This window comes from Spea bombifrons, chromosome 10 (genome assembly GCF_027358695.1).
Source record: "Spea bombifrons isolate aSpeBom1 chromosome 10, aSpeBom1.2.pri, whole genome shotgun sequence".
NCBI classification, from domain to species: domain Eukaryota; kingdom Metazoa; phylum Chordata; class Amphibia; order Anura; family Pelobatidae; genus Spea; species Spea bombifrons.
Window position 1 is genome coordinate 9,986,053 of NC_071096.1, and position 22,749 is coordinate 10,008,801.

General features: G+C 37.9%; 1 protein-coding gene across 1 annotated transcript; it reads left to right on the forward strand.

Annotated features, from left to right (window-relative positions):
* Positions 1-799: 799 nt before the first annotated feature.
* BDNF (brain derived neurotrophic factor) lies at positions 800-22,438 on the forward strand. The gene is made up of 2 exons (XM_053449089.1): positions 800-1,161; positions 21,060-22,438. The coding sequence occupies exon 2, from the start codon at positions 21,081-21,083 to the stop codon at positions 21,825-21,827; it is 747 nt and encodes a 248-aa protein (XP_053305064.1). The 5' UTR covers positions 800-1,161; positions 21,060-21,080; the 3' UTR covers positions 21,828-22,438.
* Positions 22,439-22,749: the final 311 nt, after the last annotated feature.

Genomic DNA, 22,749 nt, shown 5'->3' on the forward strand with positions numbered 1-22,749 from the left:
AGAAAGAAGTAGTGCCCTTAATGGCAAATAATTCTATGTTTAACATTAAATGGTTTTGAAATAAGGCTTCTCTCTATACGGTACCTGTCTTCCCATATGCACAGTAAATATACATTTGTAATATATAAAGTAGACAGTAAACTAGCCCTGGGACTATATTCTCTCAGTTGGGGGGGGGGGCATGACTAACCTCAGGCTGCTGGGTTACAATATCTAATAACCAAGTGACAGATGAGGTGGTATTTGGCAGTGAGGGTCCCTAAGTACAATTTATATTGTTCCCTGCACAGGGTGTGAAGAAATGTCACCTATGTCATAGTCAGGGACTTGGGGGGAGGGGGTCTTTAGAAACATCCATCACCCCCCCCCTTTCATATATTAGAAATGCAATTGAATATCACAACTTGACATAATAAAAACTGAGTTCTGAAGTCTGATAAGTATAATATCCAGTAAAACTAGAACCTGACTACCCAGACACTTAAAACAGCACCAGATGATTTAATAAAAAATAATGATTTATAATTGGGCAAATTGCCCATTGTGCCCCATCACATCACAGCTTATTACATTTGAATACATGCAGAGAACAGATTAGTTGCATAAAAAAAACAGGCTATAAATGTAGAGGTACAGAATGTCTTAAAGGGACAGTGTCACAGTTTACAGGTGAATGCAATCACTAGTAGGGAAAGAGTTACTGAGAAAGTCCCATCCCTGCTGCAGGGGGTTCTGTGATGCTTGTATTTCATTCAGCAGAGTGTCTTTTAAGAGGCTGAGAAAGTATCACATGACAACCCACGTCAAAGAGAGTAGAGCAGACTAGTGTGGATTCCCACCCACACCCCATTCACAGCTTCCAGCTAACCCTGATGCGCTACACAGTAGTATGAGTTCCCTCTCTGCCCAGCAAGATCAAATGGAGCCATTTAACAAGGAGATGCTATTACTCTCACCATGCAGTTTCCACTATCAATAATTTAAATACCTTTGCAGAAGACAAAAAAAAAAGAGGCAAGATTGATTTATTTTTTTTTAGTTTTTTTTTTTTTTTGCACCTTAAGTTTGGAAGAAATTAATTAGAAAGTATTCAGAGTCTCTTATAAGATCACAAGATACAATTGTGTTGATGGTTTCTTGGACAAGGTACTAACTGAAAAGGTGAGTTTTTAGATTCCTTCTTTATTTCTTGCATGTTTGGGAGTTTATGGGTCGTTCTGGGTTGTTTGTTTGTTTTATTCATGTTTGTGGGGAAAAAAATGCTTTATAGAGAACAGTGTAATGGCATCTAAAACGTTCATTAATAAAAAATGGTGTTATTATCTGGAGTGTATTCTAAATGCAAAAGGTCAGAAAGGGAGCAAGTTTTTTATACAAGGAATTTTTTCTTATTTTTCTATAATGTGGTTATGAGCATTCAGATCCACTAATTTCACTTGAACCAAACTAATAATAATTAATATATATATATATATATATATATATATATATATATATATATATATATATATATTATTTATTTTTTTTTTTTACAAATATATTTTATCTCAAAACATTTTTTTTAGAGTTATGCACAGAAATAAAAATGAATCAAAACGCATTTTATTAAATATAGCATATAAAACAGTTGTTTTAATTCACGTGCATCTGGAGAACTAAATTAATATTTATCAATGTTTATGACGTAGAACTCTGATGTAGAGCCTGTGGGATGTTTGCTTCCACCCCAGAGGGTTAAAAATGGTTAATGCAGAATTCTGTAGGTTATTTTAATGTCTATTTTAAAGTACATATAAGAAAAATATTTTTAATATGTTTATTAGGTAGCTTGTAGGGAAAAGTTAGAGAATGTAGAAGAATTTGAAGAATCTAAGTGGTCATTACTGGTTTAGTATGTGTGTTGCTGGGCAAGAAAGGTGTGCTGTCTCTTTAAATAAGCAGCAGTTGTATAGTGGGTAGAAGTTTGACCAATAGAGGTACAAATAGGGCTGTAAATAATTTCTCACTGAATAAAAGCCAAGACATTCTGGTCTAAACGACTTGCTAAACTCAACAAGGCAGTGCTAGGAGAACCATCAGAGCACACACATCCAGACACACACAGAAGAGAAGCCTGATCTTCTTCATGAAGTTTTCATGAGACATCAGATCTGCTGCCTGTCATTCAACTAGACCATGAATCTGCTTTCTAATCTCCAGCATGTGGGGATGATTCCAAAGACAGGAACTTTCACCAAGTTAACTGCTATGTGCCATCATCTCAGATGAAAAATAGAACCTGGCACAAAGACGAGGTAGGATTCAGATCAGAGTTTATGTAATGTTGGATTTTCAGGTTTGTGTACAGGGGATGGGGAAAAGTGATTTAAAAATAATAATAAAAAATACTGAAGGCACAATATATATATATATATTTAAGAAATCGCTCCAGCATGCCTTTTGTATGTTTCTGTTGTTTGGCTAGGAAGCTTTTGTACTTGTAGGTAGGTAAAATAATGGATTCCATGCAGGGATTACTTTGAGGTTTGTGATTGTCTGATCTTCTTGGGGTTAGTTTTTATGCCTTATTCTGATGAAAAAGGAAACAAATATTTTCTTTGCGATTAGTTACAAACTCTTGCTGATTGACCTGAGTAACTGTCTCCCCTGTTGCATTCCATACAGTCTGTTCCTAATGGCTTCTTATATACTTTTGTGTCACTTGATATATTTTGTCATTGTTAATGTTTAGTATCATATACAGATTCATCAATTGCATCCTTTACTAAGTTACAGATTAACCATATGAGTGTCAGAGAGGTGTTCCAGCATTCTGATCACTGCTCCTGTAGCTAATGAGTTACATTTCACCTCTCTGCTTACCTGTATGTTGTGGCAGGCTCATTAGTGAATGGGGATTTGTGTTTCCAAGGAGTTAACAGAACATGAAAATGCAGAAATTGTTGCACTCAATAGTATTATATGTAATATTCTAGCTTTGAAACCCAGTCTAGATGTTGCTCCAAAATAGATAAACTAGCTCAGAGGTCATGTATTGTCAGATTCTTGCATTTTGTTTCTTGCCTTGATTGCAATTTGTTGTTAGCGTGGTGCCGTTCCCCCAGGAAAGGGTTAAAAGCGAATGCCTGCTCCCAATTGCTATGCATTTCCATGTTCTCTGTTCTCAATCCCAGAGTTGGCTCAGTATCTTCTCCAAATCCTGATCCTTCCACATGTGTTGGATATTCTTTAGCAGCAATGCCGTGTTCTTTAAATCTTTTAGTGAAAGTAAATGTAGCGGATGAGATTTGTGGATACCTGCAAATCCAGAAGAATGTGAGCTTTTCCATGCCATCTGGATAATAGCCATTCTTAGCCTTATGTTTGCTGGAAAATGCTGTTTAAGAAGTGATGGGGAGCCCTCTACTGGCTAACAAGAGAATACCCTCTAATGAAGCCCTAATGGGATTCTGAAAGGCTATTTCACAGAACTACTATTAATGATCTAAGAAGAGATTATAAAAAAAAAATAATTTTTAAAATGTGTAATGTAAATAATCTTTAAAATGTGTAATAGTTTCCAGATTCTCACCTAATATATGTGCAATTCAGAAAGACAAACATACTTTGAATGTGATAATGGTTGGATTTTGGTGCAAAAGTCTTTTGATTATGGGAAAATTTCAAATAATGAGTCGATTTCAATGTGGAAACCAATACAAAGCACCGACAAGTCTTCACGAAACCTGTTTTCTCATCTGTCACATGCCATTGTGTAATAGCACATACAAATTCTATTTCATTCCTTCCAGTCTGTGTTCTAGATGTAAGGCATCCACAGCTGCCACTAAGGAATTACCTTTCAAATGACAGATTGAACGGGGAATACTGTAAAACTGAACAATTTCTGGATATTTAGTGCAGGGTACAGGTTTCCAGAGTCATTAATTATTCTCGTCGCACCTGAGAGTATGTGGGTAGTCTGTCTAGTTGACTTTCACTGCTGTTAGTATGAGCTTTAACACATGATAAAGTCTAGGGTTATTAGTATGTTTAGGCGCATGCATTGTAATAGAAACACAGGAAGGTCTAATGTAATATCAGTTATGTTAGTTTGATAGCATAGTCATTTTATTATAGTGATTGCATGGAATGGAGACCAGCAAAGTTGGGTTTAGTTTCAGATGTTGTGGGAATTGGGAGGAAGACAAAGGTCAGTTGGTAAGTACATTGAATGATGGCGACACCAATAATAACCTGTTATACACGGTTGGCTTCTTGTGACCTTAGACATGCTGGGTTTTTTCTCTCCTTGGATGCCTCATCCACCCTGATTAGAAAACCACACTTGCCCACATTAAGATAACTTTAAGCACTGAATATTTTGTCCATCCAAAGTAAGAATGAAGAGGTTCCTGGCTGTGGCACGTCACATTCTTTCATTGTGTATTATTCTGCTTATACCAAATTGTTTAGTGAAATGCAAACAGCATCCGTTAAAATGTAACCTTTAATGGAATTTAAACCATGCAATTTATAATAACTGGAATTCCAGTATCAAAAAGCCTTTGTTGTACTCGTCTTCTTCCAAGTATGCATGGTGGAACATTCGATACGTTCCATAAAACATTTTGACTTTTTTTTTACACATTACATATATGCATCATTGCATCGTCTGAAAGCAGGCTTGTCTGTCCTGTTGTATGTGTCTGTAGGTCTTGTCTACAGTTGTAAAATTGATGGTTGGAGCTATACTGTTTTGAGAATTTCCTGTAGATCACCTTCTCCTTATAAAACCAAAGTACAAGACTACCATAGCCTATTACTACAGCTCTCCTCTGTAGCCCACTGTGTACTTGGATGGATATTTAAGAGGTTTTTTTGTTGGCATCTACCATAGTCATGGCTCTTATGCTGATATCCTCTGGTTCCTTTATTACATATTCATAGGAGACCATAGCACACCAATGTTGAAGGCTATCTTAAGACCTCCAGCTCTTGCCAGGTCTACCTACATAATAAAGTATTATCGTTCATCATGTTATTATTTGTACTGTTACTCTTCTCTCGCCAAACATGAGGTTCAAATGTCCAGCAGTAGTTGCATGTGACTATTGACATGATATATTCTAGATGTTTATTTTTATGTTCTATGTAGAACGATGAAACCATTATAGACACCATTGTAAACAGTCTTTGGAAACCTTACTTGAAGATTGGTAAATAAAACTGTGCAGTTCTATTACAGGTTGCACTTTCTAGACTGTTACCACAGCAAGATCAATAGTCATCACTTATTTATGTTGCTAGTAACTGGGTCTTAATGTATGCAGACGGCCTTAATGTTTTCTCATTTGGTGAGGTGCTGATCTAGGTCCATCAGCAGCCCTCCTGGATGTAAGTGCACCTGTTTTGTGGCTACAATGGAAATATAGGCACAAATGGACTGCGAACTCTGGATGGGAAGACGGAGGAGCCATGAATAACTTTGGTTGTTCAAAATAAGCCTATATTTAGACTGTGTGAATGCCAAGTATAGATTGTTTCAATAATAGAAGAGCAGAAAAAGAAAAGTGTGAACTGTACAAACAAACCAATCCAAATTGGCTTTTATGCAAACACATAATTAGTTTTGATGCAAAAGACCTAATTTAAATTGCTAATTAAGTGGCCTAGTTTGGTGTTTCTGTATGGCCATGAAGATGTTTAATTATTTGCCAGTTTATGTTTTTGGAATTCCAAATCCATTTTTTTTATTATTAGGATAGGTAGGATGGAGCCAATGGTGGTTATTTAGCCAAGATTAATTCTATGCACAGGAACCTGGATAGACCTCTTGGTCTGTTGGTAAACAGTCTGATAGTTTCATTTTGTTTTCTCTAATGGACATTCTTTTATGAGGAAGGAGAATAAGATATTAAAAAAAATATCTGGCGCATGTTAAGGCCACCTACTATTCCTTGGTATTTGACATGGTCAAGCTTAACATAGTGACACAGGCACATCTTACTTACTTTGTCAATAGCTTAATGTATTTCTAGATACAAGCCAATGTTCTCCTGACCTTTTAGGGGGTTATGCAGGGGGGTATACAGACATCACACAGTATTGGATACAATAAACATAATTAGCTTTCTAAAAATGAGTACTGGAGTGGATTGTCCATTCAAGTGAACCTCCATGGACCACTTGGTGGAACAATCAGATGATGAGACACATACTTGACCACAAGACTTTACAGTCCATGGTAAGTAAAGGTTACATGTTATGGTTCATAAGGTTCTTATTCCAATTGTTATTCATCACTTTAGGGAGAATCCACAAAAAGGGGACCCAAATATATATTAATGGGGGAAATAGGAGAGATCAGTAAGCCTATGTGAAGCACCTAAACTAACCTTACCTCCTGGAAAAAAGGTAAGGGCTGTTGGGTAGAGTTTCTCAATTGAGGATCCATGTAGGATCTTTAGGAATACCTTGTTGATTGTAAGTCCCCATGATGCCAGAGAAAACATCTTCTTTATATTTAAATAGGGGACCCACCATGCTGGAGACATAGCTATAAGTATTGGTCTATCAAACGGAGAAAATATGCCAGCTCCGTTGATCTTTTTTTATTGTTAAATGTAGACTTCAATCTATCTAAATGCAACGTCCCTCTATGTCTACGGCTGAGAATCCCATCTAAGTGGGCATGTCCTCTTAATCACATAATTACTAACTTGATTTGTTTTCAAATGATTGTGACGAGCCCTTGGTTTAGTCCTTTGTTGCAAAATTGCCGTTCAATTTCAAGACTGAATCATCTCGCTCTGTAATTTCTAAACAAGCGTTCTTGGTTATGTCAAACTGTGAACTGCATCCCGAAGAGGGGTTTTGAAAAGAAAGCCTGCAGCCTACTGTGAATGCAATTGCTTAAACCCTTTTCAGAAGGAGTGATAATTTGTAATCTATTCTGTATAGCGGCAGAGTAATCATGTTTGTGTGTAAACAGAACAATGAGTAACCTATTATACATACATTCCTGTTTGTTCAGGGATATAACATGTTTAGAAATTATTTAATAGTAATATACCTATTGATAATAAAAAAAAAAAAAAAAAGTGTAGGGGATCATAAAAGCAAATATATTTTGTTTATGTCCAGATCAGCTTGTAGTTCAGATGTATTGAGTTTAGTTGAGTTAATTATGTCAACAGGCAACAATATTGTTTTGTTAGACAAGACAGGCAACATTTCAGTCTACTTTGGTTTTTATTATAAAAAGGTCAAAATGTTGTATCTGACTATTCTAAAGATGTTGAGTTTTGCTTCATTCACTTACTGTACTTATGAGGACTGTCGCGACTGATTTGGGATTGGTGACAATGTTTTACTAACTGGGTACTTATTACAATAAAATGTACAGCGATATAAGAAATTGTTCAGATATTATGTTAATTTGATATTTCTGTAAATATAAGTGGGCTTATCAAGGGTAGGGGGGTAAATGAGGGGTTACGTGGCTCTGGGGCTTTTAGACACCAACATTCAAGACTGAGAAATGCTTTAGGTTTTGATGGTATGGCTAAGGGGAAGGTCCTTATGATAACCATCAATGGACCAAGATAAGCCATGGAGAACATCTCGTATTCTATCGAAACACATTTCAAATTTCAATTGTTTTTGCATTTTAAGATGCAGAGGGTCATGGAATTATAAACACTCGCTAATTAAGAAATTAATATAGTCAGTTGGTGGATGACATTCAGCAAAATCTTGATTGAAGGACCAAATGAAACCTCTATAAAAAGATTCCGAGAGATTCCAGATCCACGTTAACCCTTTAAATATCAAAGAAGTATATTATGTGTTGCGCAATGCACACAATGTGTAATAATAACACCTATTTTAATGATGGCCAAGAGAGCCACGTCTAAATCTTCCTGTAAATGATATCCTTATGGTTGCTTCAACCAAAGTGACAAATCAAACAAGGGTTTAATGTCTGCCCCTATGCACGTGGCAGCATCTCGTAAGATACATTCAGTAACTGAGAAAGTCATCCTGCTGAGACTGTCAGTGTTATTAATTGCGCCTTCCTATAAATTAATGTGTTCTGTCACAGTAAATTCACATACGTGACAACATTAAATGAAATTATCCACTTAACTATGCAGAGGAAACTTGTCTTATTATTATTTTTTAATTTGTAAGATGCTTGTTTACATCTTGTACAAGGATCCAGTAGTGTGACATGGTTAGCGATTAATCAATTTTTATAATGAAACCCATTTCGTTAGAATTTAGAAGAACTTTAGAATGCGGAGAGCCGTATATGTCGTTTTGGAGCACTCCGTAAGATGTGGTACCCGGTGTTGTTACATTGTAACTGCCCCGACACTGTGTTATTTCTCGATTGATGGGATTTTTATTCCAACAGCTGGGGTACCAAAGGTTGCCTACTCCTCGTTTTTGTTGCATGCAATAAATGTTTGGTGTCCCATGGTAACAGAGATATCCTCAGTAAGACAAATTAAATGTAATCTAGGCATCTCTAATTGATACAGCTGTCATCAGATGAGCCTTGTAGGACAGCCAGAACAGTGTATGAAGACCACACTAATACATTTCACGCTTCGCTGACAGCTGAGTGCGTTCAGAAGTGGTACGTTCTATGGAGGCGACAGTCTAGTTATGCTATGGCTCTTTTAACTAGGAACATATTAAGAATCTCATCAAATGGTGTTTTCAAAAATATTCAATCCAAATCCATGACCAGGTCCAAGGACCTGTGTTATTTCCCATGTTTCAAACCGGAAACGTATGCTTCTTACAAGCATTACGTAATAGGGCCAAATGGATCTCATCTCTCTTTTTTTCATATCACGCCATTGGTAACATTTATAGATTCCGAGCGCCATCTCTCAAACCCTACTGGCTGAAAAACTCAACAAACATAAACAAATCATTTAGTTATTTAGTGTAACTTATCGGATTGCTAACTTTGAAGAAGAACCTGCCCGCTCATCGCTAGCTACCAAAACCTCTCATTTATATTATGTTTATATATTTGTTACCAATTTTATTAGGGTGATAAGCGCAGACTAGCAAGTGCATTGCTAGTCTAACCCAAAACCAACATTGTTTAAGGAGAAGCGACAAAACAAATCCCCACATTAACCTTCTCCAATTTCGGGAAGGCCCCTTAAGAATATATAATTTTGATTTGTTTCCTTGTGGCTCTTGCCTGTCCTATGGTAATGGTGATCGGGCCCAGACTGGCCTTCTGGATATAGTTAAATCCCAAGTCTGGGCCTGCTGGTGATTAGTACTGCCGGGCAGTAGGAGATCATGCAGGGTTCAGGTGGACCCATGACTGTTCCTTTAATGTGATATTCACCCTGCCTAGGAACTGGTTGCTGATGCCTCATGCCATTTTCTTAATGACGCTCCGTAACTACAAATTTGGGTCAGATATTTTAATGTTCAACTTGTATATTAAATTTGGGCCAGACAAAACGTTAGTTGTACTCTCTGGCATGTTCAGCCAAAAAACTTTTGATCTGTTTATTTTGTGCTTTCCTCAGAAGACCAGCAGAAACCTGCTTTTTCGGTTTGAATTGTAACAACCTATCAGTGCCTGCGTGTGTGTCACATGACAATTCAGTGTTCCCAACAGGAATTACAAATCAGGCGTATATCATTAACAAACTATTTCTAGGAATGGTTTGGGTATCAATGCTGCATTTAGTTATAAAAGGCAAGCTGACAAGAGTTACATTTGTTACCAATCATGGACATTTACATATATATATATATTTTAGGATTGTTATTATTGTATTATTTAAAAGTTAAGAGCTTTTTAAACTTAATTTACAAAGATTAACTCTTCAATGTATACAAGGTTCTTTATGAACTCATCTCGATTTGGGTAAGCAGGCTTTTAAATTAAACTTTGAAGAACTCCAATACAAGACATGTTGTTTCATGGCAGAAAGTACATTGGGTTTGCCCCTTGCTGGTCCAGTGCACAGCTCATGGAGTTACAAGAGATCAACTAAAAGGGTTCGACCTTAGTTACTCAACCCAGCCAACGTACCACTAGCAATATAAGTGAGTGACTTCTAGACAATGTGAAACTCTCTTACAAAGATGTCAATTACAATAAAGCTCAGTTCAACAATCCTACAGCGTCTGTATCGTATAACACAAGCACTGTTATAGCAGCAGTACCAAGTAACAAGCTATCAATAATTCAGGGGGTGATTTGGACAGACAAAACATGTACCTATCTGTGTCACTCTATTTTAATTTTATTCCTAAGGTGAAATGGGGATTCACATCTTTCAAAGGTCTCCTTCGTTATGGTAGACATTTAGGTACGTGTATGGCTACAGGTTAATCTTGAGATACCCCCCCCCAATTCATTATGAAGGGTTTTTTTGTACTTCTTTGTTTGGGATTCTATTTGGGGTGTCATATACATGGGCAAAAGATTAGAATACCACATGGCAACCATAGTGCTGTATTAATTAGTGTCATAGTCCAGAAATATCAAAAATATTAGTTGGTGTCCACAATATATCTTTGGAGAATCCTAAATCCAGGGTTATAGAAGGCACCTCACATGAATGTGCTGTATAGGTTATCACATCAGACCATGTTATTATTTAAACTGACTAATTATTCATTTCAATTGGTAAATGTGAACAGAAGGTCTCTTGGAGTCACTTTTTGAGTTTAGGGTTTCTCCATGTGCTATGTTGATATCTCTTCATCATGGAACCTTATTTGTTCAGTATTCCTGGCTTAGTTATTGGGTTCTCTAACTAAAAAGAGACCTCTACCTACTAAGGTAGATAAAGTAGGGATGCTGATACAATTTGAGTGCCCCGACGTAGATGTGAGCTCGAACTATTGGGTGTCTTACTGTACTTCTGACTTAAATCCAGTTGACCCCACTTCGCTGGTCATCTTTTACTCAACCTTGAAGCTGTGTTGATCAGTCTTTGCTTCGGTCTTTATTATGTCTGAAATCAAGCTCTGTGTGTGTCACAAATGTGCCAGTTTCACTAAGTGGGTCAAGCAAAGACATACACAAGGCAAGTAATTGTTTTGAGGTTATCATCATCTCACTGGAGGACCATCGCTGAGATATAAACACTAAAACATGGGAGTAAACAAACATCCTGCTGTTCCGATACAATGTAATGACCCTTTCAATTAAATTCTATTGAGTAGGGCTAAGGAAACAAGAATTTCATATACTTCCGCTTGAAGAGCATGTCTACGAGTGTTACCATACTATTAGTTAGATTACAGTTTGAGAGAATCCTAAAAGACTTTCCAATAGCTTTCATGACTCAAGTGTTAAAAGGGCAAATTAGATGTCTCGTCAGATATCTCTTAAATGTGTTTAAAATTCTTATCAGCCTTCAATTTCCATGACAATAATGATCACAACGGGTCATTGTATGTAGGATAAACTTCAATTCACTTCTAACAATGACAAGACGTTGACCTTTTGAGCTTCCTATGTGCTATAGAACTGGAAAGGTTCCTGTCTATTAAATTACTTCATTTATAACCCAGCTTTTACTCCGTACACACTTTTCTTACCTTCAAGCTCTTATTACTGATGAATGATATGTCATTTTTTGAATTATTAATGGCAATAATATAAGCTTTGTCCCTTTTTAGAGAGATCTTACATCATTTTCCCCGTTCAACAGTCCCTTGTCACTGAAAAATTAAATTTTAAGATTTCGAACGTTAATTATACATGAATATAACGAAATGTATCTATATGTATATTAAAGATACACTTAGCTGCAAGTCATTGAGGTTACAATTGATTGTTCAGGCCTTCCAACTCAATGAACAGGAAAAGAACACTTTATGGCTGCTGCAAAATATAGCAGTTTTCCTGGTGGCTTCCACCAATATAGCTATTTTCTTGGTGGCTTCCACCAATATAGCTGTTTTTCTTGGTGGCTTCCACATGGCCACCTTGTGAGGTTCTACAGCTGAGCCCCCTGGGATGGTTCCTTGGGTAAGGTGGACAAATGACCATGCCTTAGAACCTACAGACGTCTGTCTCTGGTCCTGCACCTCCTCACCTCTAGACAGGTCCCCTTCTTTGGCTATTTTAAATGCCCGGTATGTACATGGTAAATAAAGTCATGCGTCACATACCGTGAGTTCCAAAACCTTGTTTCATTTCCAATATCCTACAAAAACTTGCCATCACGTTTTAAAACAGCCGAAATAAACAACAGGACTTATCACCTTGTGATATAACTATGTGGAAAAGATCAAAGTAAAGCCGAGAGCGAAAAAAAAGAAGCTGAGATAACGGCTAACATTTGGTTCCGCAGCTTACACCTCATTAAACGAACGCCGGCACAGATATTTGTGTTTTTGATTTTCGAATCTTCCTGGTAAGGGAATTCTAGCTTATTTGACTAGCACAAGGACCGTTGTAAACATCTCCACATGTCACAATAACAGGCCAAGTGCTTTGTCTTCACTTTTTTGCAGGCTGTAAAAATATCAGAAACATTTGTTTGAAGGGAAAGGTGTTGGGTTTTTCTTTTGAATGTTTTTTTTTTTTTTTTTTTAATTTATTTTTTTTTGCTTTATTTTCCTATTTTTTTTTCCATGGCAGGTGATAAAATGGGTGTGATATTTTCAAGCAGAGATGCAGGTTATTTTTTTCCCCCTTCTTTAAAGGCTCTTTTCATTGCTGTGAATCCAATTCTCTTCTTTCATATGTGTAGCAAGTATGTTTTTTTTTTTTTTTTTTGTTTTTTTTTGCGCATCTCCGGCACTCACGGAGTTAATGTATGCATGCGCCTGTATGATGGAGTCGCAGCACAAGTTCTATATTTTCTTTAAAAACGATATAGGCTATTTTTATACACTGCCCCATATGACTATTTGGTGTAATACTTTTATTTCAGGTATGGCTGATATGATACGATACAATATGTCGTTATTGTCCAGCTATCCAGACATATGCACCTAGACTTGGGTAATTACTGCATAAAATGGATAATTGTGGAGCAATTGAGGGGAATAGTCCAGGGTTGCCATGGCAACTGCTCACCACTCTGTTCAAACGAAATGGCAAAGGGTTCATGTTTATGAGGATCAATTCTAAGCGGAGCTTTTCATTGGGGAGCAATCGCCATGGAAACCAATGGAATGTTCCCACTGATCCCACCATACTTAGCGTTGTCTTTAAATTGCTTTAGAAAAAAGGGGGCCCCAGCATATTAATGTATCTTGGATCCAGATGCTGCATTGATCCATCAGTGAGCTTGCCCCCCCCCAAGGGGTCTATTCACTAAATAGAGAGTTGTGGTTTCAACTACCTCAAACAGATGTAAGCTTCACGGGCTTTCTAAGCTCTTCTGATGTAAGAATGAAACCAAAAATGTTAGTTTTTTTAATTTAAATATCACTAAGGGTTCTTTAGGAAAGCCAACTCTGAAGTATGATGAGTGTTTTTTTTCCCTATGCAATAAATGATTGTAGATGTATAATAGCTGCCAACAGTCCACAAAACAGGTCTTATGCCCCGGGGCTGACAGTAGGTTTCATCAGCAACGTTCAGTTATCGAGACTGCCGCAACTATTGCTCAAATCTCGAACTGTGAATGGAAGAGAGGACTTCTACTGTTTCTGCTTTAGTGTAGCAGATACATCGTCCTCTTTGCTGCTGCTTCCTGAAGGTCTCGCGCTCTCTGGAGGACTGTGCTAATTGCTGAAGAAATAAACCATAGCGAGGTCACATAATGCCTTATTTAGACTGAAATTGCCTCCTTGTGGTCTCTTTAGGGTTGAAGACATCAAAAATATAATAATATCCACCTCTCTGTGATTATAGAACAAGCAGCACACAACAGGCTCTACCTGCTAGACTATAAGAGCGAGATTATCCGTGAGGCTGAGTGCGCGTTTAACAAGAAAATACATTTTTTTTGTGAATCCCCAAGTGGAGTTAGAGTTGGAGTTAAATTTAGTGGATAGATATTTGGCCTTGTGGATAATATAAAGCAATCTCTTGATTGCAAGCAAATACATTGTCTTCAGAAACACGAAAAATAAACGAATGGCTTCTAACGGCCCTTTTTATGACGAATTTCGCTGCAATATTAAATCAATCTTGGTGTTTCATTAGTCCAGAAGTACCGTGAACTTCTACAAATAAAGTCAAATATGGGGCGAAATGTTTTTCTAAAGGAAATCGGACATCAAAAGAACAAAATCGAAATGCCTAGTGTCATAAGCGGTATGATTTGGGCCAAAGTTCTAAATGTGGTGCAGTTACCATGGAAACCAATGGGCCGTTCATTCATTATTGCTGTATAGATAGCACTTTTAAGATGCTCTCAGTCGTTTTGCGTGACTTTGTGGTCCATCGATGGCGATATTCATGGCAGTTTAATGGATAAACCTATTTCCTGCTGATAAACATCTTTGGGGCTTTTAGGGCTGTAGAACCCCGTGATACCCTCCTACCCAACAAACATTCTGACCTCCTAGAAAAGAGACATCAATCAAATGTCAGAGGATCCTCTTGGAATATTAACCCTTTACTACCCCATCGTGATGATTCTATGTAGTGCCTCACCAAATGTGTTAATAAAACTACTCTAGCTCCGGTCCTCAAGGAAACCTTGACCTGCCATAATTTAAAGACACACTAAAAGTCACTTGCATGCAAGCAGGGATATCAACTATAGCAAATGGGAGCCTTATGTATGATGGCGGCAGTGTCGGATCCAGACTGTGTGACCCTCAGTGCTGAAATAACACATTTTAACGTTTCTAAGAATAGTATAAAGTGATCAAAACTTGAAGAAACTGAGAATTTGGTAATAGGAGGGCGCAGCCATTGCTGCCTGCTCACAGTGATTAAACGACAGCTTCCGAATGCCCTTCACATACAGGAACTATTGGATGAAGCTTAAATTACCCGGTGGCGTTAAACAGCTGGGATTTCAGCACCTCTGACAGAGAGGAGATTAGATTGTAAACATGGGGAACTTCTTAATATAGTAACCTAAGGATAGCAAAGTCTTCTGCGCGGAAGGGCCATGCGGGGAGTTAATTAACCCTAAAATAAATTACCCGTGAATAATTGAGAATCTTGCTCATCACAAATCTCCTATCTATCACATAACCCGGCATGGGATGTGACACTTTATAATGTATACAGATGGCGGTCTCTCGTGTAGAACATCTGTAGATTTCTAGAAAGCAGAAGACAGTTTGATGGAATTTGTATCTTAGATGTGAACGCAACCATCTATTCAAACATCTCGCTGTTGCTGAACTAGACATCCTATGAAGGTTCTGCCTGAGCGTTTTGAGAGTGGTAGTTAAATATTTGTGGGGTTCTTACCTGTTCCCCTACTCTTGTATTTCAACAAGTCACATAATTAGCGAAGTTCATATTGAATGCAGTAGATCTCGGACAAAAGTTTATTTATTATGGATATATTTTCATTCCACTTAATACAGTTTATACTTCATTGTTGTTTACCTATTTATTGATACCATATAGCTTTTTTTCTTTAAACAATTCTGGCCATTTCAACAAATGGTGATGCCTCTAATGCTATATTTAATTGGAAACAAACCTGGACTGGCCATCTGGCACACCGGGCCAATGCCTGGTTGGCAGCTGGCTGACAGTACCCCATACTCACCCGATCTCACCACTCCAGCCAGTGCCAGGGCTGCCTCATCATCATACCTGGGAACTCTCTGGGTTTTACCTGAAGGAAGCACTGCTTCTCCGGGTCAACACCCAAATGCTCCAGGTCACGAGAGCGGGGTGGTCTTGACAGGCTCCGCTCCTTTCCCCTTTAAATGAGGGGTGTTTCCCGCGTTGTGGGCGGGAACGCCTCCTGACATGGGCGGTAACGCCTCCTGATGTCAGGGGCAGTCCTGGCTGCATCCCGAGAAGCCGGAGCCCCGAAGTTCCCAAGTACGCTCATCATCACCAGTCCGCCTCTGATAATAAGTGTTCGATTGCATAGAGTAGATTGAATGGAACCTTCACAACGTGACCTTTTTTTGGACCATTCCAGGTCCCATAAATCTTACGTATAAGGTTAGACCCCCCCAAGACAAGCTTCATGCAGTTTTGCATTCTGAAAATCTCATGTTATATGGAATCTGATCTCATCTATCATTCTGTGTTGTAGAAACATGGAATATTGATCTTGTTCTCTATGTAAAGATAACAGAGGTTGCACCATAGAAAAAGATCTCTGTATAAAAAAAATGACTGCTTTCATCGATGTGATATTTGAAATTCAAATGCTAATCCAGCAGATCTAAGTGTTTTGCATATGGGCCCCCCCCTCCCCGCACTCAAACATCTGTGCAAAATACATGTCTAATTCCTATAACTAATTGACCGCATTGAAAATTCTCAATACAGACAGCTTTCTTTTTTTTTTTTCTATCGGGTTTTTAAGAGCATGGATTTCTTAATTTGGCTGAAGTTCTGGGTTTTGTGCCAAAAGAGGGTTTTTCCAGCAGCAGATCTTCAAATTTCGATGAAAATTCTGCTCCTAAAAAGACACAAAAGCATCTACTGTTAATGCAGAAGAGAATTAAAATAAAATAATGTTCTCATAAGGTTGCTATGGACCGTTTTGGTGGACGCCATAAAACGTTAAGATAACAGTTCCTTTATTTGTTGTTTTTATTTAAGGTTAATGAGCTGTGGGTAGTGAATGTTCGTTTGCTTTCTAAACAGATGGTTGGCTGCTTACTTCCTTTGGGACAATAGGCTGCGGACAATTGACTATCGTGTTTGTCTTGTTTTCAGATATAGGTCTACTTTGATTACTCTTTTACAATTTACATCAGTCTGACCGTGAACATCCCTTCTCGCTTACAAAGCAGATATGGATCAGAAAATGGAATATGCGGCCATATTGTGTTTAACTATTTAATGATCAACGGAAGAAACCTATATTTACACAGACTATTCTATTGCCTTTTATAAAGGACAACGGAAGCAATTACATCTTTACAGCATAGACTATTTCCTTGCTTAGATTATTTTTCATAAAGGTGAAAGGAAGCAACGCCATGTTTACCGCATATTACTTTCTTGTTACTGAGAAACTGTTGAGTGATCTATGTACGTTACGTATACTTTGTGTGTACATATATACACATACACACCAATATTTGTTATACCAATGCTAGGAACGGAGGTCCTCAGGATCCATGGTCATCATTATTGCAATTGGTACTTGAAAGGCCTCATCTACCTTTTTATAGACCTTCCAGTAACATATAGCGTTTCAACAATCCATACTTGGGTACTTGACAGCAACTATGGAGGCATGATTTCAATATACCATTGTACCAGGTATCATATTTTTGGCCGGGTTGGCTATTGGTGTTGCATAATAAAGACCTAAAGACCTAGGATTAATCCGCCCCTGGAGTTGGAATATGGGTTATTTCTCCTAGTGGCTCTTTCTCAGCCTTGTATGTTTATTCACTAAAGCAGAAGTTGGCGTGAGAGTTTGCAGGGGAGCGTTGATTTCAGCTCGCCAACATCACTACACCTTACAAATATTCCGTCCCAGGGAACTTCTGTGGCAAGAAGAACAGGGATGGCCCTGTGTGATGCTTTGTGAAATGTCTTTAAAGTCACTTAACCAACTGAACTATGCATTATGGAGGGTCCAGTCCCAAATGGATCAATTCACCTCATGGAAAGCCTATGGGTGGAGAACAGAAAGGATCCAGTTAAGATGTAAAAGCCTGTCTAAGGACCTTGTTATGTTAGACACCCCATTGGCCACAGGTGAAATTGTAATAGGAACACACACAGACCTAAAAATAAAAGGTTTCTGGTAGTGGCCAAATACTGTCAGCCATGGGGCAATTCACCTTGTTCTCACTGCTAGAACTTGCCCCTACGTACCGCAGAATAGGCGGCTAAGATGGCAATTTGCTAAAAGAGCATCCTATGTGATAATCCGCATATGCCATTCATTTATGTTTCCTTCACTATCGAGCAATGGGTTTTTTTCTTATTAAAGGGAAAGCTGTAGCTAAAACTTCAGGCTGCCAAGTATTCTTCTGACCAAATATCAAAACGAACTCGGTGAAACATTAACCGGTGGCACAGATCCCACAAAAACATGGAATCTTTAAGTGTTACTAAGATGGGCATTTTGTTCAATGAATTACTTCCGCTTGGCACTTAGCGAGTTAATGCTACGAGCGACGTGCTTTGCATAGCTATAAATCCAAGCCCTGTTCATCCAGCGCTACTGGTCACGAGATGCAAGAAGTTCCAAGGCTTTAATCCCCCCCAGTTAAAAATATCTCACCAAGGGTATGTTTCTGAGTCAGCGATGCAGTCATTTTTAAACCAGCACAACGTGGTGGGAACATACAAAAGGGAGAACGGGGACTTAAACTGAATTGAAACTAAGCGTTCTGCTGTTTTTAAACTTTGCTTGTGACTGCTTTGCATAATTCTGAATCACTGCCTCCTCTTCATCTGAGATCAGAGACTCTCATCATTAAGTGTAAGGGTCAGACATTATCTTTAACAAAGGGGTGATGAAGCCTCTTTTGATAGGAAGGGCCCACAACCTTTAACTCAGAATGGCAGCCTTGTTCTTATAGAATGAATACAAGCTGTATAGTCATTTCACAGGCTGTGTGACGTCATGAATCGGACATTCAGATTTACAGGTCCAAGTTGAGGAGAAACGCCTGCATGCTGTCTTGCAGGAAGAAACTCTAGACTAGAGAGACATTGCTACTAGGTCACAGTTTTCTGTGCCGGTGACTTATCTGTTACTGTGGGAGAAGCCCAAAAGAAGCAGAACAGGTCTACAAAACAATCCTTCATGCATGGCTTATGATGGTGGATGGAGATTAGTTGGTCCAGGTAGTCTGGTAAATCGTCCTACCTACCTAAAGATCCATACTTCAAGGTAGTTGGATGCGCATTGTAATTCTTTACCATAGTTCTACCCAAATATCTTCTAACTAACCCCTGATATTGCAACTAACCCTATGTTCCATAATCTTCCTTGTTCAGGAGCCAAAATATTGGGGTCTACCTAGACATCATGTGATGTCCTTTAAGGGTACCATTATGCCTGACTTTGGCTATTTTTCATTACCACAAGACAAATTTGACCACTGGTCAAGCTCTTAGGTGCACCATCGTACAAAGCATCTTTGTGAAATGGAGACACAACCCTAATCGTTCACCTAGGGCACGGAAAGACTTATTGGAATGCCATCCCTGACATTTTCATAGATAGATTCCGGTTTGTCTGAAATAGCCATCTTTTACTTTTAGCTCTTCTCAACAAAATATATCTCGAAACAAGTGTTAAGGAATTTTTACGTTCACGAAAGTCGAATTCTGGACGTGTTACTACCGCTTCGCTGTAGTTGCTTAGTAACGCTTCTCTTATTGCCCTTACAATGCTTTTGCAGGAAAAAAAAGGATAGCTCATTAAAAATTAAATCTCTATACTGCTTTGACATGTAGCCTTTACTCAGGGGAGATCTCGCGTTTCCGACACTTGGTTAGAAATTCTACGACAAATATTTGTGCCTGATTCACTTTCCTCCGAAAAAAAAAAAAAAAAAAGAGATTGAAAATCTTGGCGGATGTCGTAACCCTCGTGTACTTTTCTCAATAAATACAACGTCTCATCTTGTAGAAATCTTTCAGAGTAAATACAATACAATGCATTCAAGATGTGCTTTGAATGAGTTCATAATAAATATCTTTTGATGAAAACATAAGGTTTTGGGTTTTATTTTTTTTTAATCTGTGGAGGATCTCGTCTTCAGAGTTTTTTTTCTAGATCTGGCAAATGTCTGTTTTTAAAGGGACTTTAGCATACAAATTTTAGAAATGTATGTAATAAATTAAAATCAGTTTAAATGGTGGAACTTGAGCTGAAATAAGGTCACAAATGGGTGCAACTTATTAGCATGAACATAAAAATGTATACTGTATAGCAGGAAGAAAGTTGCAAAAAATGTAGACTTTTAATATATATTTTTTACCATTTTTTTTCCCCACTGTAGTGCATGACCAAAAGAGCAGAGTATGTATGTCCGTGTGTGCGTGCATGTAATATAGCAGCGTTTTGATGCTTGCTACTGTTGCTTAGTAACAACCGTGCTTTCCAACTCTCAGAACATATATGAAAAATCCAATTAGATGTTTCAGGGTTTTTTTTTTTGTGTATCCCTATATGAACCGAGGAAATGTTATGACATATACTATCTGGTACAGCTGTGTATATATAATTTTTATTTGCGTAGCAGTAAGAGTGAACACAGAGTGCTTTATAAGGCAAAGTATGGATTTAGCAGTCATTAAACCCACTGAATAAAACATCTGTTTCAATTGACAGAGTGGAATCGATATATATAATGTACTGCGCTGTGGAACATGATGGTGCTATATAATTCTATAGAATATAATCTATATCCCTATTCACCAAGGTATAACTGAAGCAACTGTAAATAGTGTTTCATGTATCCGAAACGTGCAATATACGATGAAGTAGCATACAGGAATTAAAGGGAGATTTTTGGGGGTTTTAATGTTAAATTATTATTTAATTAAGCCTAAGCATATAATATGTAATTATTAAACTTTCCTATTCGACAAGCACAACAATTTCTTACTGTATAGCGGTAAACGTTTCTTTACATTAATACTAAAGCCAAACAACAGTACAAAAAATGTTTATTTATTCAGTATAGAAACTGTTTGTTTTTAGAGGCAGTGGGATGGGAAAGTTTTAACTATTGTATAGCTTAGGACTGCTTGTGGGTAAACCCTACGTGAAGTACCACAATGAAATCGTGTTTTACGACTTTGTTTAGCAGTTCCTCAAGCCGGTATTGGTACCACATGATAAATGGTTTGGTGAAGTCCCATGACACAGTGAAATAATGATAGATATGCCAATATCTTGTAAATATGTTGGGAAGAGCTTGTCCCCAATTGATGTTTAGAATTAATTCTGTTTCTTCTTCTTTTGTCCTTTTTTTCCACGCAGTATCATCAGGTGAGAAGAGTGATGACCATCCTTTTCCTTACTATGGTTATTTCATACTTCAGTTGCATGAAAGCTGCCCCCATGAAAGAAGCCAGTGTCAGAGGACAAAGTGGCTTGACTTATCCGGGTCTTCGGACCCACGGCACCTTGGAAAGCATAGGTGGCTCTGTGAGCGCTTCTAGAGGAGGGGGACTCCCGTCGTTGACAGATACCTTTGAACAGGTCATAGAGGAACTCCTGGAAGAGGAGCAGAACATAAGGCAAAGCGAGGAGAACAAGGACTCTGACATGTATTCATCTCGAGTTATGTTGAGCAGTCAAGTGCCTTTGGAGCCGCCACTGCTTTTCCTGCTTGAGGAGTACAAAAACTACTTGGATGCTGCAAATATGTCTATGCGGGTCCGGCGCCACTCCGACCCTGCCCGACGCGGAGAACTGAGCGTGTGTGACAGTATTAGCGAATGGGTAACTGCAGCAGATAAGAAAACCGCAGTGGACATGGCTGGGCAGACGGTTACTGTTCTTGAAAAAGTTCCTGTACCCAAAGGGCAGCTGAAGCAATATTTCTATGAGACCAAGTGCAACCCCATGGGTTACATGAAAGAAGGATGCAGGGGCATAGACAAGAGGTACTGGAACTCACAGTGCCGAACTACCCAATCTTACGTGCGGGCTCTCACCATGGATAGCAAAAGAAAAGTTGGCTGGCGTTTTATCAGAATAGACACTTCGTGTGTATGTACACTGACCATTAAAAGAGGAAGATAGTGAATTTATCTTGTATAGATTATATTGAGAAGAAAATATCTATTTGTATATATACATAACAGGGTAAATTATTCAGTAAGAAAAAAAATTTTATGGACTGCATGTATAAATGAAGTTTATACAGTACGGTGGTTCTACCAATCTATTTATTGAACATATCCATAACCTTACTGCGTCTTCTGCGCACAATGCCTCCTGTTCGCTGCTGGAGGAGCTTTGGGGATTTCATTGCTGTGCATTATTTCCCTTGACCCCTCCAGCAGCATACGGGTAAATACATATAAGCCTGCATTATGTTCCTCAATAACATTGTGGTTTGTTGCTGTTGCCAAGAATTGAAACAGTTTAGAGTTAAAAGCGAGAGTTGCATGCTGCTTCAGTTGTGAAATTGATAATACTCTGTCCTCTTTCAAACGAAATTCGAACCAAAACATACCGTTTACATTTCAAACAGTATCATCATTCCTGTTGGTATTATATCTGTTTACGGCTTTTAACTTCTGATCGCGTTGGACTTAAAACAATGTCGAGGTGCTGTTGTCATAGCTCTACTGTTTAATTTTATTTTTTTTGTTTCGTTTTTCTTGTTTTTTAATTTAATTTTTATTTTTTTTGTTTTCTGTTTTTGTTTTATTTTTTTGTTATTATTTTTTTTTTGGAAAAAGTTGCAAAGAGCTTGTCATGGATACGTGTTCTGGCAAAAAGAAAAAAAAAAAAAAAAGAAAATAATATTTCATTTTGTATGTTGTGAAGGTGTTTGCAAACTCGAATCAGACTACTGATCAAAAAATAAATAAATAAAAAAAAAATGTAAGGCAATTGAAAACCAATGTTCATGTTAACGTTTACGACACGCATTGGAATCCAAGTTCTATTTCTCAGACTTACTCTATGTTGTAATGTTTTCGGATCTTCGTAAACG

Excerpts from the sequence above, each read along its gene's own strand:
- BDNF (XM_053449089.1), top strand. The coding sequence starts at position 21,081 with ATGACCATCCTTTTCCTTACTATGGTTATTTCATACTTCAGTTGCATG.